At 39.0% G+C, this 15,958-nt stretch overlaps 2 protein-coding genes across 19 annotated transcripts in view; one reads left to right on the plus strand and one right to left on the minus strand.

The window, feature by feature from the left end:
• The window catches only part of ABI1 (abl interactor 1), a 124,659-nt gene extending 121,299 nt beyond the window's left edge, over positions 1-3,360 (plus strand). For all 12 annotated transcript variants that reach the window (XM_039521830.1, XM_039521836.1, XM_039521824.1 and 9 more), the window contains one exon: positions 1,568-3,360. In XM_039521830.1, the coding sequence (XP_039377764.1) occupies positions 1,568-1,743 (176 nt within the window). In that variant the 3' untranslated portion in view covers positions 1,744-3,360. The remainder of the gene's footprint in view (positions 1-1,567) is intronic.
• Positions 3,020-15,958, minus strand: part of PDSS1 (decaprenyl diphosphate synthase subunit 1) — a 43,170-nt gene continuing 30,231 nt past the window's right edge. For 6 of the 7 annotated variants that reach the window (XM_039521837.1, XM_039521839.1, XM_039521842.1 and 3 more), the window contains 4 exons: positions 11,305-11,385; positions 10,988-11,101; positions 5,525-5,605; positions 3,020-3,911 (listed from right to left, as the gene is read on the minus strand). In XM_039521837.1, coding sequence (XP_039377771.1) covers positions 3,771-3,911; positions 5,525-5,605; positions 10,988-11,101; positions 11,305-11,385 — 417 coding nt within the window. In that variant the 3' untranslated portion in view covers positions 3,020-3,770. The remainder of the gene's footprint in view (positions 3,912-5,524; positions 5,606-10,987; positions 11,102-11,304; positions 11,386-15,958) is intronic. The other variant, XM_039521840.1, reaches the window with a different exon arrangement.

The following is a 15,958-nucleotide window of genomic DNA, read 5'->3' on the forward strand; positions in this document are numbered from 1 at the left end:
AATCATTCAATGTGGGGCCCCAGGCATCATTTGCTGTGCACCCTCCAAACCCTGAACTAAATACAGAATTGTTAATTTTCCTCAGTGGCTTCTCTTTCGTGCTCACATCTTAGTTCTTGACAAACAGTTAATTTTGTCTTTGTCTTTCGTCACCTGTGAGACGGTGGTATTCTCTCCATTTTATACAGGGCGAAATGAGGCACAACGATTAAAGCAAGAAGTGTCTGTTAACTTTAGGTGCATAATTTGAAAAGCCTTGGGCCTTATTTTTCAGAGTCCTTAGCATTTTATAGCAGAGTCCTTAGCATTTTATGTTCTGAACACAGCTCTCATTGACTTCAGCTGCAGTTGAGTGCTCAGCACTTCCATAAATCAAACACTAGCATCAAGTTTAAGCACCTAGAAAATGAGGAACATAGTGGCCACTTGTCAAAGCTTTGGTTTATGCGACTTGCCTAACATCACATAGGAACTGGGTGGCAGAGGGAGTGATAGAAGGAATCTAATTCTCCAGAGCAGCATTCAACAAGCTTAACCACCAGACCTTCCTCTCTTTGATGCGGTTCCTTTTCTCATGTGCTACATACCTTCCAACTTTCACAACAGTTGAGGCAGGGGCCCTACAGCCTCTTTCACTAAACAACCCTGATTTATTACCAGAGCACAGTTCAGCCTATGCTGGGAAGGTCTTATGGAAAAATATAGTATGTGGTCATGTGTTTAAAAACTATCAAAATGTAAATTGGGGGCCAATTTAAAGTTGTATAGGGAACCTCTATTCTGGATTTTCCCAATTCTTGAGTGATTGCAACCTGAATTTATTTTGGAGCTAAAAATCTCCTACTTTAAAATTAAAAAAATGAAAAAAATTAATCTTAGAACTAAATTCACCAGCACAGGAGTAATCTGCAAGGTTGGACTCTTTAGATCCACAGCACTGTTCTATGCCACTTACGATAAATAGAAGATATGCCTTTTAACAGCTTCCATTTGGATCTGATTTCTTTAGGATTTGCGCTAAAAGCTGCACTAAATAGACATGGCCAGCATTTAGTGAATAGCTAATTTTATCCGTGGGGAGGTTCTATGCTACAAAATTTATATAAATAGAACCTGAAATACACACATCTGTTAAGGTACTATCTGCTGTGACAAACCGTGTTGTGGCTGCAAGGCTAACAGTTTACTTTTTTTTTTTAACACACCTCAGTGAACTGGATTCTGTTCCTTTTCATGCATCTCTGCAACATTTTCTACATTCCAATCAATTACACCTGTGCAAGCCAAAAGTTTGTTTGAGGGCCTAATGGGGCCTGTACACCTTCTTTACTGGTGGTGATAAGAGGGAAAATTTATCTTGACCCTCCAGATTTCATGTTGAAGGGGGGAGTTGGGGGATGACTTTTTTGTAAACTGAGCACATTAGATACAGGAATCAGTGAGACCAACCCTGAAAACCCTGAGATGTCCTTACTAGTCACTTAAATATGAGACCTGCACTTTAAAATGCTGTGTATTGTGTAATAGTACATGCCAAACTAATTTGTCTGACTCTTTTCATCCCTAGTTGTTGCTATATATGACTACTCAAAGGACAAGGATGATGAGCTGTCCTTTATGGAAGGTGCAATCATTTATGTGATAAAGAAGAATGATGATGGGTGGTATGAAGGAGTTTGCAATCGAGTGACTGGCCTGTTCCCTGGGAATTATGTTGAATCAATCATGCACTATGCTGATTAGAATCTTTGCTTTTCAAGTTGGGTCTTGTATTCAATCATACCGTGATTATTTACAAGCGGTAACTGAAGGTTAACAATTGTCTTAATACACTTTTAAAAAAAAATGTGCCCATCTTTTCAGGCCATACTGTTTTAATGGTATGATTGAAGAATGTCCATCTCCATAAGCATAAATCTTTGGAGACAGTTTGTCTTACCTGATAGCAATTTGTAACACAAGCAACTGTCTTATTACTGGTTATGCTTATTTACTTACGCATTGTTAATTTTATGACCAGCCTAAATATTCTTGGGAAGTAGGGTATAATATTTAATGAACCATGATTCAGATTGTGCCATTACATTTTTCAGTGCAGCATGGTAACTAACATTAAGTTAGATTAACATATTAAAATATGGGTGAAAAGTTTAATGTCAGTGCTGGTCATATTACTTTTTGTTAGACTCTTGCTCATTCTTGAACTATAATTGTTTAAAGCATGCATACAAACTTATGTATTGAAATATACTTTTTTAAAAATCCAAGATGCTTCCAATTTGTTGTAATCTTTACCTGGAGAACTCACTAAAATCTATTGCAATGAATTGCTTGAGTCTCTACAGTGTCCATGTGAATCAAAAATGGGTGGTTTTATGTATGTGTAATTTGTACCAAGTTTTTTTAAATGAGTAAATTTGCATTACAACTTTTCCATTCATAAATATATGTGGAACCAAAGGTCTTGTCCATTACTTTGTCAGCACTTCTAATTGCTTTGCCAAGTAAGCCAATTTATGATTGTGTTATCACTAGCAATGTACTAAACTAAGGACAAGTGGTGTAGCCTTGACATTAGTGGGCAAACAAATATACCAAACCTGAAAATTATCCACTTATCAGAATGTTCTTTCAAAATTGTGTGTAAAGGGTTCAAGTACTGCTAAAATTAAATACTTAAAAGGATTCTCAGCTGAGTGTTGAACTCACTGTAATTTTAATAATTAGTTTCCGTTTGCTGCAACTGACATTACTAAATACAAACTGTATGCTGGACCAACAGGAGAAATTTTGTATGTTTGAAGCTGATACACCAAGTAGGCAGTCAGAGCTAGCAGTCATACAGAAGGGGGGGGCAGACATTCACATCCTGTTTATTATTGGAAAGTGACAAATGCACTTTGCCTTGCCACTGCATTACGGGAAATTGGGCAAAGAGTCAGATGGGATGTTCACTTCTGTTTATACAAAACTGTAGTGCTTCGCTTATCTGAAGTAGAGTATGCAGTATGCTCTATTGTATGTAGTAGGGATTTGTTTTGGACTTTAAAGTGCTGTCCTAATGGGGTATTAAATGTACACTTCTATAACAGTGCTTAAAGACTGGGGGATGGAAGCTTGATTGGTTGCTGCATCATTTTTTCCTAGTGTAAAATTAGAAATATTGGAACTCCTTCACCTTCCTCACGAAAATCATTGTAACTTCCAAATGGTTTCTGCTTTAAGTGTTAATATCACCTTCTGAAATTAGCAACCAATAATTTACCTGTATTTTCTTTATAAATTGGAAAGTCTTCACTTAATTTGTATATAACTTGTTAAGTTTATGTACAGTCTTTTATAATAAACCGTTCTCCTATATAACGTTTTGGGTACTTGTGAAGTTTCACACACAGCTGGGAAAGCAATCAAACCATGTTTTTGCAGTAAACCTTAACATTAACTAAGTGTGAAGTGATATTTAGAACGCATTAATTTTAACTGATTTATTCTCATTGTGGCCTTATACATCAATATTAAGTGTAAACAATACTTTCCCCAACATAAACACCCTTATTAAAACACATTTAGACAGAATTTAACAGATTGATTGTTTCATAGTTGTATGGCTTCCCTCAAACATCTTCATAAAAGTAAAGTATATTAATTTCAGAAAATATTTAAAAAAAATTTTTGGTAACCAGCACTGGAAGCAAACCAAGATGTTTTGAAATGTAGTTTTGTAGGCACAGTCTGGTAAGTAGCTGCCAGTATGAGCGGAAGAAGGTGTCTCACTTGTCCCGGGTGAGTACAGTTTCTGTGAGCTGAATGAGGGCATCTCGTTCAGGGGATGGTCGCAGTTTACTAATCTCTTTCATTGCTTCATAGCCGTAGCGTTGGGCGAGGTAGGTTGTTTGTTGTACACCATCACTCTTTTTAAAAAAAAAAAAAATTACGGTAATACATAGTAGCAATCACTTCCATTGCTACATGTAAAACAAAGCAATGCTGTTGGAAGTGACTTAGTGTCTTTAGCCCTCTACACTGGCTCTAGTGAAGGTAGATTGGATTTAAATCAGCAAGCAAAGCTTGATTTTAATCTTGTTTTAAATTTACACCTGAGTTGTTTTCATGAAGAAAGGTTGATTTCATTCATATAATCTGGCATGACTTGCTAACCAGGGTACAGTATACTTATACCCATTTAAACAATATAATTGCTTAACATACAATCAGATTCTTGATTTTAACTTTTGATTAGAAATGGGACGATACATTTCTTAGGGTACGTCTATGCTACCCGCTGGATCGGCAGGTAGTGTTCAATGTATCAGGGATCATTTTATCGCGTCTCTGGACATAAATCGATCCACTACCTCCACCTCGGCAGGAGGCATAAGCGGCGTCGACGGGGGAGCCGTGCCAGTTGACTTGCCACCGTGAGGACGGCCAGGTAATTTGAACTAAGATACTACTTCAGCTATGCGAAGTTGCGTATCTTAGTTCGAACCCCACCACTAGTGTAGCCCAGGCCTTAGAGGTGATTAATTATTGAACTCATGATTTGTGTCGTTACATTTGAATGGAAATGGGGATTCAAATGCACAAATAGTAATTGTTTCTCATTGTTAAACTACCTTAAATGTGCAGCATACAGAAAAAAAGTATCAAAACATTTTGCATTTAAAAGTGACTGACTTATTAAACAGGAATATCTGTGGTTAGTGAATTAAACTGACTACTTCTGGTCATCCACGTCCTGTGCTAATGTCCAAATTCTGCAAGTTTAAATTTGACAAATGTCTCATTACACAATACTCTACCTCTTAGTTTCTAATTTTAGACCATTAAACTGGATCTCTTTTTAGCAGGGCCAGATTTAAACTAATAGGTACAGTCAAGAGAGAGCTTGCATTGCTTATGTTTTCTGTACCTCTGAAACATAGTTACTAGTACTGAAGAGTAGCTGCATTCTTAATGCACTGCATCCAAGAAGGTCAATTTCTAACTGTTGCCACATCTATCTAATCCAGTAACCTGCCTCTGCTGTTCCTCTTAAGTGCTGTGCCAACAAGCTATTTTTCACCCCAGGAGCCAGCAAAGTTTGAATACCTTTGCAACAGTATCTTTGATTACATTCTATAGTTCAGTGTTCTCAACCTTTCTAGATTATTGTATCCCTTTCAGGAGTCTGATCTGTTTTGCATACCCCAAGTTTCACCTCATTTTAAACTACTTGCTTACAAAATCAGACTGTGTCCCAGCACACTTACTGAAAAATTGTTTACTTTCTCATTTTGTCTGTATGAAACTTTAGTTTGTACTGACTGCGATAGTGCTTTATGTAATAAAACGAGGCAAATATCTGTGTGCCCCTGGGGGTATGGGTAGTCCTGGTTGAGAACCATTTCTTGAGTTAGATACTAAACTTTTTTAAATACAGCCCTACCATCTGTGGCTAATTCATGCAATGAATTCTAGATTGCCTATAACTGCTACAACTAAGTTGAGGAATTAAATAAATTTATACTTAAGACTGTCTTACCTGAAGTACATATTGTCGAGCACGTTCAACATCACCTGGCAAACTGAATCTCCTCATGATCATAGCATTCATTTCTGGAAACTAAACATGAAGGAGAAAATTTAAGTATTGCCTGTTTCTTAGGAAGTTTTTCCTCTGTGTAGCTGCCTGTTACACCAGCTCTAGGGATCTAGTACATTTTTATCTCCCCTTTGACATTAGTCTATTAATATAACCTCTGCAACAGTCTAATGGAGGCATCTTCTCTAACCAGATCAGGTGTCTTAAGGGTCACTAACTGACTGTAGGCCTCTTCTCATTTGTACAAAGGATAACTTACCTGCTTTGAAATAAATGCTTTAGAGCTCATCTGATGAAAGTAATAAGAATATAAGGCACTGGGTGGAAGCGTCTCACTTTCACACTGCCTCCAGTAACTAGGTTATTCCTCCCCCCCATGTACATATTACTTGCTGCGTATCAGGTTTAAATTTCTATGTGTAGGTTTTAAATATAGATGCAGTAGGGATCAGTGCAGAACTTGTCTGTCCTTTCAAAATAGTTAAGGAGCAGAAACCAACCTTTGGACAGCAGGGGGGAGGAATCACAGTAAATCTGGATGTAGTGGAAGGTGGATGTGTTCCATTTCTTGGGAAGCCGTAAGGTAAGAGACAGCAATTCAAACATAACTAAACCTGTCATTTGATGTGTAGCTGACTTCCCAATGTGCTAAATATTTAATTAGAATTGGACCTAAGTCAGATCACTGCCATTCCTGAACATGGTAGACTTGAATTAAATGGGCAAAATAAGGGCTGGTTAGAATCTGGGTCCCATCTCTATGGGTAGTATCTAGCGAACAGTTCAATACCAAACCAAATCACTATCCTCCAACCAACTCGATGTGTCTATACTGCAAACAAAACAGCTGCAGCTGGTCCAGTCGGTTGACTCAGGGGGGGCGCTATAAAATTGCAATACAGAAATGTCAGGCTCATCCAGACCAGCTGTGGGTGTCTAGTGTGCATTACTGAACATTTATACCCTGTCTGTACTGCATTTAGACACTCCCCATCACTGTTTACAGCAGAGATAGGCAACCTATGGCACACGTGCCAAAGGCAGCGCACACAAGCTGATTTTCAGTGGCACTCACATTTTACTTTAATTTTTAAATGAAGCTTCTTAAATGTTTTAAAAACCTTATTTACTTTACATACAACAATAGTTTAGTTATATATTATAGATTTCTAAAAACATTAAAATGTATTACTGGCACACGAAACCTTAAATTAGAGTGAATAAATGAAGATTTGGCACACCACCTCTGAAAGATTGCCAACCCCTGGTTTACATTCTAGGATGACAGCTACTTAATACTTAAGGAATACTTAATGTAGCTTGCATCCGAAGAAGTGGGTATTCACCCACGAAAGCTCATGCTGCAGAACGTCTGTTAGTCTATAAGGTGCCACAGGATTCTTTGTTGCTTTTACAGATCCAGACTAACACAGCTACCCCTCTGATACTTAATGTAGCTAATCAATCACCTTGGCTTTTCATATAAAATCCGAACATTTAAAATGTAGGATATTTTGTGTTCTCAGCCTCTCACTCATTAATTACACTTTTATAGAAGTCTTACTCTACAAATCAGCCAGTCTAAAGTGCAGTGTCTGGGTAAATCACTATCAAATCTAAACAGCTACTAGCCCTTCCTCCAGATGCTGTATTTTAGAACACACTATTTCCCAGCATGCAGGAACCTCAGCATCCGTGTGCTGCTTTATTTTTATAAAGAGCTTTTTTCCTCATCATCAGGACAGCTAGGATCAAGCAAAAATTTAACTTGTGCTATACATTTGTAAAGGATGCTCAGCTTCCCTTGTGCAGCCTTCAGTATCAATGTATGTTGAATTAAGAAATTTTGTATGGGGGGAACCTACATCTCTCTAATGACAATGTTCCTCCCACTGCTTTCAAACAGTTTTCTTAGGCAGAACCTACAAATAAATGTTAGTGCTTGATGGGTTTTCTATGGATTCCAACTTTTACTGTATTATGCAATTTTAATTAGTTTGCATATTATACATGTGCTCTTAGGTTATTTATTAGTTAGCTGCATATGCTTTGACAGTCTGCATTTAACTTGCAAAAATATAGAAAAACCAGACCTTTCACACAAAGCTATTAGCCTTTAAAGCTGCACATGACAGCTAATGTATAAACCTTTGAAAGGAATGCTTATGTTAATTCTCAAGTCACTTAAAGAATAGGATTGAAAGTGTATGAGAACTTTAATGTTTAACTATTCTGTGCAAAAATGGGAAATTCCCACTTGGTAAGTTCTCTTAAGGGAACCAATATCCAGCTTGCAGCTTTCATTTCAATTGTTAAAGAGAATGTGAATATACAGTCAGATTATGCTGAAGCAGGGGCTGATTTTACATTTATACATAAATTTTTAAAAAAATCTCATTTTAGTCAACTTTAAATAAATAAAGGTGTTGCTCATTTATTTTATATAACTTTTCTGTGAAAGTGGAAAGACAGAGGCATTTCCAAAGCCATAATGTCGTATGTGTTTGTAAAAGCATCTTCAACATATGGAAATAACAGGTTAACTGTTGGTCAAAATGGTAGGAGGAAGAGAAGCAGATAATTTTTCTTTGGGGAAAAGGTAAACAACCTTCAACAGAAAAATCCTTTACATGTTTTAGATGGAGTTTTTCTTCTTCAAAGGGCTTGACTTCCACAGCCCTGCAGTTCAGAATAGAAGGGTGTGAATAGCATTGCACAGGCACAAACTAAAAGATTTGCATTAATGTAATCCTGTTGCAGAGTCCACACAGGCAAGTTACAGTGCTGCACTTTTTTGCCTACTGCTAAGTCCTGTCCAAACTGTGGGGCTGTGGAGACATGCATCTATTTGCACTGAGGCTAACATTTATTGCTAGTAGTACAAATAGGTGTCTGATTGCAGTCCCAGATCCAGTTTAAAACTTATGTAAACAAACAATACCTAAGGCTCATGCATCCGACGAAGTGGTTATTCACCCACGAAAGCTCATGAACCAATACGTCTGTTAGTCTATAAGGTGCCACAGGACTCTTGGCTGCTTTTACAGATCCAGACTAACACGGCTACCCCTCTGATATAAGGCTCTAGTGTGGCTCAGTACGAGTTTCTTGTAAGCAGCAGGAAACTGTCAATGAAGAGGCCTTCCCCTGGGCACAAAAGGCCTTACAAAATGTTCTGTGGAAGGACAGCTTGATGGTGCACTGACAACTGCCTTCTGTCATCAAGATATAAAGAGTGTGAAAGGGGGAATGCTAATAAGTGGCCTGTAAATAGAACACTGGACTTGTGATCAATGAAAATCCTAAAATGTTTGTCAGGTTTTTTTCAGCTTTATTTTAATACTGTAAACTCAGGTTTTGTCTACTCTAGAACAATTAATAAAATGCAACCATTAGAGTCAAACCAAAAGCTGACTAACTGAGACCAGACAGCCCAATCTGAAGATGGATATATGGATAAGAGAATGGGTCTTGTACAGCTAAACTATTTTATCTCCTCCAGTTTCTTCCATTACTAATGGTGGCCAGAACAAAGAATTACAAAGCTGCTAGTGGCACTTAAGCCCAGATGATTTGAGAACAGAAGCCTACTTCAATGACTAAACAAGCAGTAGTGGGAGACTACGGGTTCTTGGCATGAAAATAACATGCATTGACCATAACAGCTGTTAAAGTATTTAAATAATGCTCCGGCTAGACTGTAATCAAAATTCATTTTCAGCTGGGAATTTTGTTACTAACAGATGAACAAGTCTGAATACCAAGAATAATGTAACCTCCTTCACCCACGAGTTCAACTAAAGTCAATAGGAACTAGCCCATTTATTTAAAATGATACAGGGAATCAACAGTTTCCAGCCTCTCTATGGCCATTTACCCCAATAATCCTTACCCCTTTAGGAGCTTACTAAACTTTTTTTTTTTATATATAAAAACACAAAGGTGGCACTAACATTGTGTACCTTGTGACAAGCAGAGCCACACAACCGTAGTGTGTAAACTTCCTCCTTTGCCAGCTGTCACCTCTCCATGCCATTTCCACCTTAGATTCTAAGCAGCTCAGGCACTAGGTCTTTACCCACTCTGTAGAGCAGAGGTTCTCACAACAAACTTTTTGGTAGCTGCAGAGTGTGGCCACCAACTCTTGCTCCATCTGTCTGCCTCCAGCAGCTCTTCACTGAGAGCCAGCCCCAGCCGGCCAGGAGCAGGGGAGCTGCCCAAGGGAGTGCCCTGACAACTGAACACTGCAGCTGCCTCCAGAGCCATGGCCAGCACCGCACACACCAGCCCCACATGGCTCCTGAGGCGCTGCACAGAACCCCCAAGGAGGCTGAATGGTGCAGGGCACTGATCCCTGTTGGCAGTGCCAGCGCAAACATCAAGGTGGCACATCTTGCTGCCCTTGGTGACAGCTAGTCAGGAGCAATAGCTGGGTGCTGCGGGGGGGGGGGGGCTGCTGCTGCTTTGCTTCCTTTGTCCCTCCCCTCCCCCAAATCTCCACCTATTCTTTGGAGGCTGTCCTGGCTGCAAACAAATCCACTGGTGGCTGCATTTAAGAAACACCGTGTGCCATGTACACCTACCATGTAATATACAAATGTAAATAAATAAAATACTAAGTTAATAAAACAGGTTCTGGCTTGGACTCACCAGCACTCTACAGATCAATCAACTACACAAATTCTTGTAATAGTGCAGTGCATTGTCTCTGCCTGTGCTGTGTCCTGTGTCAGTCTGCAAGTATTTTCCCTTTTCTGTGCACTTGCTGTTCATTTCTACACTGCATCCTCTTTCTGTACTTCTGCCACTCTCGCTGTTCCTTTTTTCTGTTGTATGTGCCTCTTCCCTTTTTCTCTAGAAAATGATCGCTCAGTAAGGAGAGATCTTACTGGGTGTAAACGAGTTCTCGTGACTCCTAGGGGATTTCCCATTGAAATAAGTGAAAAACTAGTGGAACATGGAGGATTTTGTTCTCAGAGGCCACTAAACATCACTCCATTTTTATGTGGCCAGTACCATCCTTGCCTTCCTGTCTTTTCTATATGGTGGCTCTCTGGCCATATCGTCCTTCCCCTTTGTGAAAGTGTGTACCCATATTAGTCTCTTACTCTATTTTTGTTCTGGGGGATGTAAGGGCAGGGGAAAAATACCCACTTATCTAAGCTTGTTCTAACTTATTTCTCTTCAAGCCCTCAGTAACGGTCCACTCTCCAATGGAGGAATGCTGAATGCAGCTCCCACTGGAGCCAGTCAATGCCAGTACATGTTTCATTAGGTAAAGAGGAGAGGAGATCCCTCCTAGCTATGTCCCAAGCATATTTTAAATGGACTAGATTTGAAGTTGAGAGTGTCCCTTTAAGCCAGCAATGATTTTTATTTTTGGAGAATGTTCTTTAACCCTACCTGTTGGCAAGCAAATAAAACAGGGCCTGTGGCTAATCCAAGTTTGAGATCCGCTGCTGCTGGTTTCCCCAACTGGTCAGCACATGATGTAAAATCTAGCACATCATCTATTAGCTGGAAGACGACAAAACACAAAAGCAAATTTTACCACATTTAAAAAAAACCAAAAACATGACAACACATTTTAATTGCTGTGTCTAGTTAAAAGAAAATTTATATAGAGAATCACAGCAATCTAGTTTGGTTTCCAATGTAGTTTTGAGAAGTGTGCATTTTAGACTTCCCACTAATTCCGTAAAAGCAACAGAATACACTACCTGAAAAGCTATGCCAACATTTTTTCCATACTGGTATGCAATCTCATGAACTTTTGGATCAGGGCAGCCTAGTATGGAAACCTGAAAGGAGGAGGAAGAAGAAGAAAAAAAAAAAAAGGACAGCTCTAATTATTCACCTGCAACTTGTCTGATTGTAGGTGCAACATAATAAGCACAGTAAACATCTGGGAGAGGGGAAAAAGCCACATCTAGAGCATTCTTCCCCATCCCCAATCCCTGTTTATGCACGCACGCGCACACACAAATATCCAGGCCCATTAGAGAAAACAAAACCCAATAGAACTGAAGTATTAAATTCTGGATAGAGATTAACTTTATTAGGTTACAAATTATACTGTAAGGAGAGGGAATGCAGCAAGATGAGAGGTGTTACACATGTAGGTTAATTGTCTAATGCAGTTCAGCAACACAGGGCCTGAATCTGTTTACATAATTGTTAGGAGGATAGGGCTCAAGTAGGTAGATGGATCTTACAAGCCTCCCACTAACAGACCAGGGAGTTGGAAGAGTGGTGCCCAAACTAGGACAAGTGAAAAAGGGGTGGTTATTTTCATGGGAGATGTTAACTGTCCAGAAATGAACTATCAACAGAGATGAGCTGATAAACTTGTAGATGAAATTTCCACTGAATTATTGGGGAGAGTTAGTGGCAAAGGGGGCTGGGATGGGAAAGGGCAAACAATACTAGACCAAATCATCACTGGTTCCAAACAAGCCAGAAGGAATCTTGAGGTTCAAGAAAGGTTTGAACTGCAGCCATACTACGGTAATGTGGCTCTTTGTCCATGAGTAGCAGGCAGAAAAAAATCCCCCACGTAGTCCTTGGGGAAAATACATTAACATTTTACTTAAGTGCACACAAAAGGATGAACTACTCTGAAGACAAAGGTCTAGAGGCATGAATTCTGTATAATTAGATGAGGGGATGATGAGTGAGGTTTGGGAGTTGATGACCATGAGAGCCACAACACTGTATAAAATAATGTTTTAGAATTTTGTATGTGCACTTGTAGATAGATTATTTTTTTTAAAAGTGCACAAACTTGGTTCCACTAGATACTCAGATTTATTTTAGATTTCAACAAAACTACAGTTGTTGAGGGGGAAAAAAAAATCCATCAGGGCTTACTATAGAAACTAAAACTAATGTTACTAAAAGAGGAGAGAAGAGGAAGCAGTGAAGATTCGTTTTGATTTATCAAGTAAAAATAAGAGTAAAAATGCAATAGACGAGCAGCATGGGAACACAAAGATATAAGGAACAAAAATTTTTTTTTCTTAGGTGGGAAAGTAGGATCATTTAAAAACAGAAGCAGATGCCTTGATGGGGATTGTGAAGATGGAAAAGAAGCTGAAAAAAGTAATTTCGATAAGGTATTCACACTGAAAAGTACCTTCAAATCAACATGGTGCAAGCATGCACTCACTTAAGTAGGGCCCTACCAAATTCACAGTCCATTTTGGTCAATTTCATGGCCATAGGATTTTAAAAATAATAAATTTCATGATTTTAGCTATTTAAATGTGAAATTTCACAGTGTTGTGATTGTAGGGGTCCTGACACAAAAAGGATTTCGGGGGGGAGAGGGGTGTCACGGTACTGCTACCCTTACTTCTATGCTGCTGCTGGCGACAGCGTTGCCTTCAGAGTTGGGTAGCTGGAGAGCAGCAGAGGCTGACTGGGATCTCAGCTCTGAAGGCAGAGCAGCTGCCAGCAGCAGCACAAAGTAAGGATGCCATCCTTACTTCTGCACTGCTGCTGGCAGGGTACTGCCTTCAGAACTGAGTGCCTGGCCAACCGTTGCCACTTTCTGGCTGCCCAGTTCTGAAGGCAGCTCAGAATTAAGGGTGGCAATACTGCGACCCCCCTAAAATAACCTTGTGATCCCCCTACAATTCCCTTTTGGGTCAGGACTCCCCAACTTGAGAAACACTGGTCTCCCCCGTGAAATCTGTATAGTATAGGGTAAAAGCACACAAGACCAGATTTCACGATCCGTGATGTGTTTTTCATGGTCGTGAATATGGTAAGGCCCTACACATAAGAAATAAACATGAAAGAACCTTTAACACTGTGCTTTCCAAACATAAGAATACTAAAAGGACCTAATGAGAAAAGTATCCAGATTTTTTTTTATCAGACAACATCTCACATTGCCTCAGTCTATAAAAAGAGGAAAGATGTTAGTAGCTTAGGCAACAAAGAATCCTGTGGCACCTTATAGACTAACAGACGTTTTGCAGCATGAGCTTTCGTGGGTGAATACCCACTTCTTCGGATGCAAGTGGTGGAAATTTAGTAGCTTAGTTTTCTTGCTCAAAGTTTGCCTTTAGTCAGGCAAAATTCCAGAGACCATCAAAGGATAAACTGAACTGAAAATACAAGGGGGTTTTAGATGGGAATAAGCATGGGGTATCAAACTAGAACCTAATCTTTTATCCTCCTTTTCAGGCTTCTCTCTTTAGAGAGTAAACTCTTTGGGGCAAGTCCTACATCATCTTATGTCTCTGTACAATGCCTAGCAAATTTTGGTTGCTATTGTAATATAAATAAAATATAATCAGTAAGACAAGCTGAGTGTGTGACACTGTATATTTTTGGTAAAGTTTTTGAGTAGTGTCAGGCTCTTAGGCTATGTTTACATTGCAATAAAAGACCCAGGTCAGCTTATTTAGGCTTGGGCTGTGGGGCTATAAATTGCAAATGTTTGGGCTCAAGCTGGAGCCTGGGCTCTGAGGCCCTGCAAGGGGAAGGATCCCAGAGCCTGGCCTCCAACCAGAGCTCAAACATCTACACTACAATTGTATAGCCCTGCAGCCGAGCCTGTGGCTCTGAGACTCCGTGCTTTTTTTTTTTTTTAAATCACAGTGTAGACGTACCCTTAGTTTGCCAATCTAAGTGTGAAATACAGGTATAAATGGAATGTTTAAACAGGCATTAGTAAAATTCACAGTAAGTGGGCGTGGAGACAAGTCACTAGTTGGGGAGCTTAAGGGTCATGCTGAGACTGTAGCTTTTCAATTTATTCAATGATCTAGGTCAGGACATGACTGTGGCTGCAGATAATTTTAATATGGACCAACTGGAGATACGAATAATTTTAGCAGCATAAATAGAAAGATTTAGATGCAGAGGAGAGGAGAGGGCTATGGAATACATTTACATAAGTGAAGTTCACAAAAGGAAAAACAATTATTTTGTCATTGTGAAATTAGAAAACTTCTCGTCTTTTATTCAAGTTACATACATTCAGGTAACAACAAAAATAAAAACCCAGGACTTTAGGCCTACATAACCTCCTAATGAGTATCCCTCTTACCAGGACCATATCATGATTTCTATAAGAGTGAAGCACAATATGGGATGTCTACATGGGAAAGTTATACCATTAATATATAAGTTAATGTGTGAATTTAAACTGCTATAGTTATACTAGTGTAACTCTCCATGGAATAACCATAGCGTTATAACTATACTGGTATAACTTGAAAAACTCTCCTATGCAGGCAAGCCCTATGTCACCAGAGTTACAACAGATCTGTTGCAAAGTCAGTCTTATAGGAATTCCAATAGCTTCCCCACTAAACCTGCATTCAAAATTCTTACTCCTAAATTCAGCATTTCAAGATGAAGATAAGGAACCCTTCATAAGCCTACACTACAATGAGACAACTCAGTTTAATTAAAGCTGTATTTCAGAAATATTATCTATTTTTTTTAAACTAGGAACAATTTTCCAGATGTCATAAGCAAGGCCATGATGCCATCTTGCCACTCTGATTTCAAACAGTGTTCATGAACTAACCCCTCAGAGCTGATGGCTATATATAATCCCTTGTTATTTACTATTCATAATTAATACTTCAAATTCCAGTTACTATGTTGAACATTAATCTCTTCCACTGAAAGGTAGATTATCAAAAGGAAATGACTTTAGTAGATTTTTTTTAATGAATGAGGGGATTTATCAGACATTCTGTAATAGTGTCTGATGCACCTGATACAGTAGTTCTATTAGTTCAAACCTGTTACTGGACTTTACAGTTTATTTTAATGTGCATGCAAAGCCTGAGGTGGTTCCATATCATCAGTGACATTACATTCTTTAATATGTCAAGAGGAGCTAACACAGTTTAGGCCCCAATGCTGCACTGTGTTCTGTGCAGGTGGACCCGCATGAGACACACCCAGTGGAAGTTTAAACTTAATTAAATTTGGAATCATTGGCTAGATAGAGAAGTACAGACTCCTCCTTTCATTGTATTCCCTATACCAAATCCTTATCGCCACACGGAGCTCTGTTGAGGTTAGTGGGGCTCTTTGTGGATGCAGGGATATGCATGCACAGATCAGCTTGTAGGATCAGAGTCTACGTCTGTAAAAACTGAAGTCATGCTAGATGAAGCCTGAATATCTGATGCAACTTTTATACTCATTTCAATGAAGAAATATTTTTTTTAAAAAATCCCTATTTTGAAAGTATTTTATGCAGAATGTAAATCTTTACCTGGCTTTGAAATCTAATTACAGCAGGAAAAATAGGCAAGAGAGGGAGAAGCTGCTAAGCTTATTTGGTATCTCAGATTTCTCATGACAGCTGGGAATTCCATTTGTGCTTCATTGCTGTGAATT

This window comes from Mauremys reevesii, linkage group 2, assembly GCF_016161935.1.
Source record: "Mauremys reevesii isolate NIE-2019 linkage group 2, ASM1616193v1, whole genome shotgun sequence".
NCBI classification, from domain to species: Eukaryota; Metazoa; Chordata; order Testudines; family Geoemydidae; genus Mauremys; species Mauremys reevesii.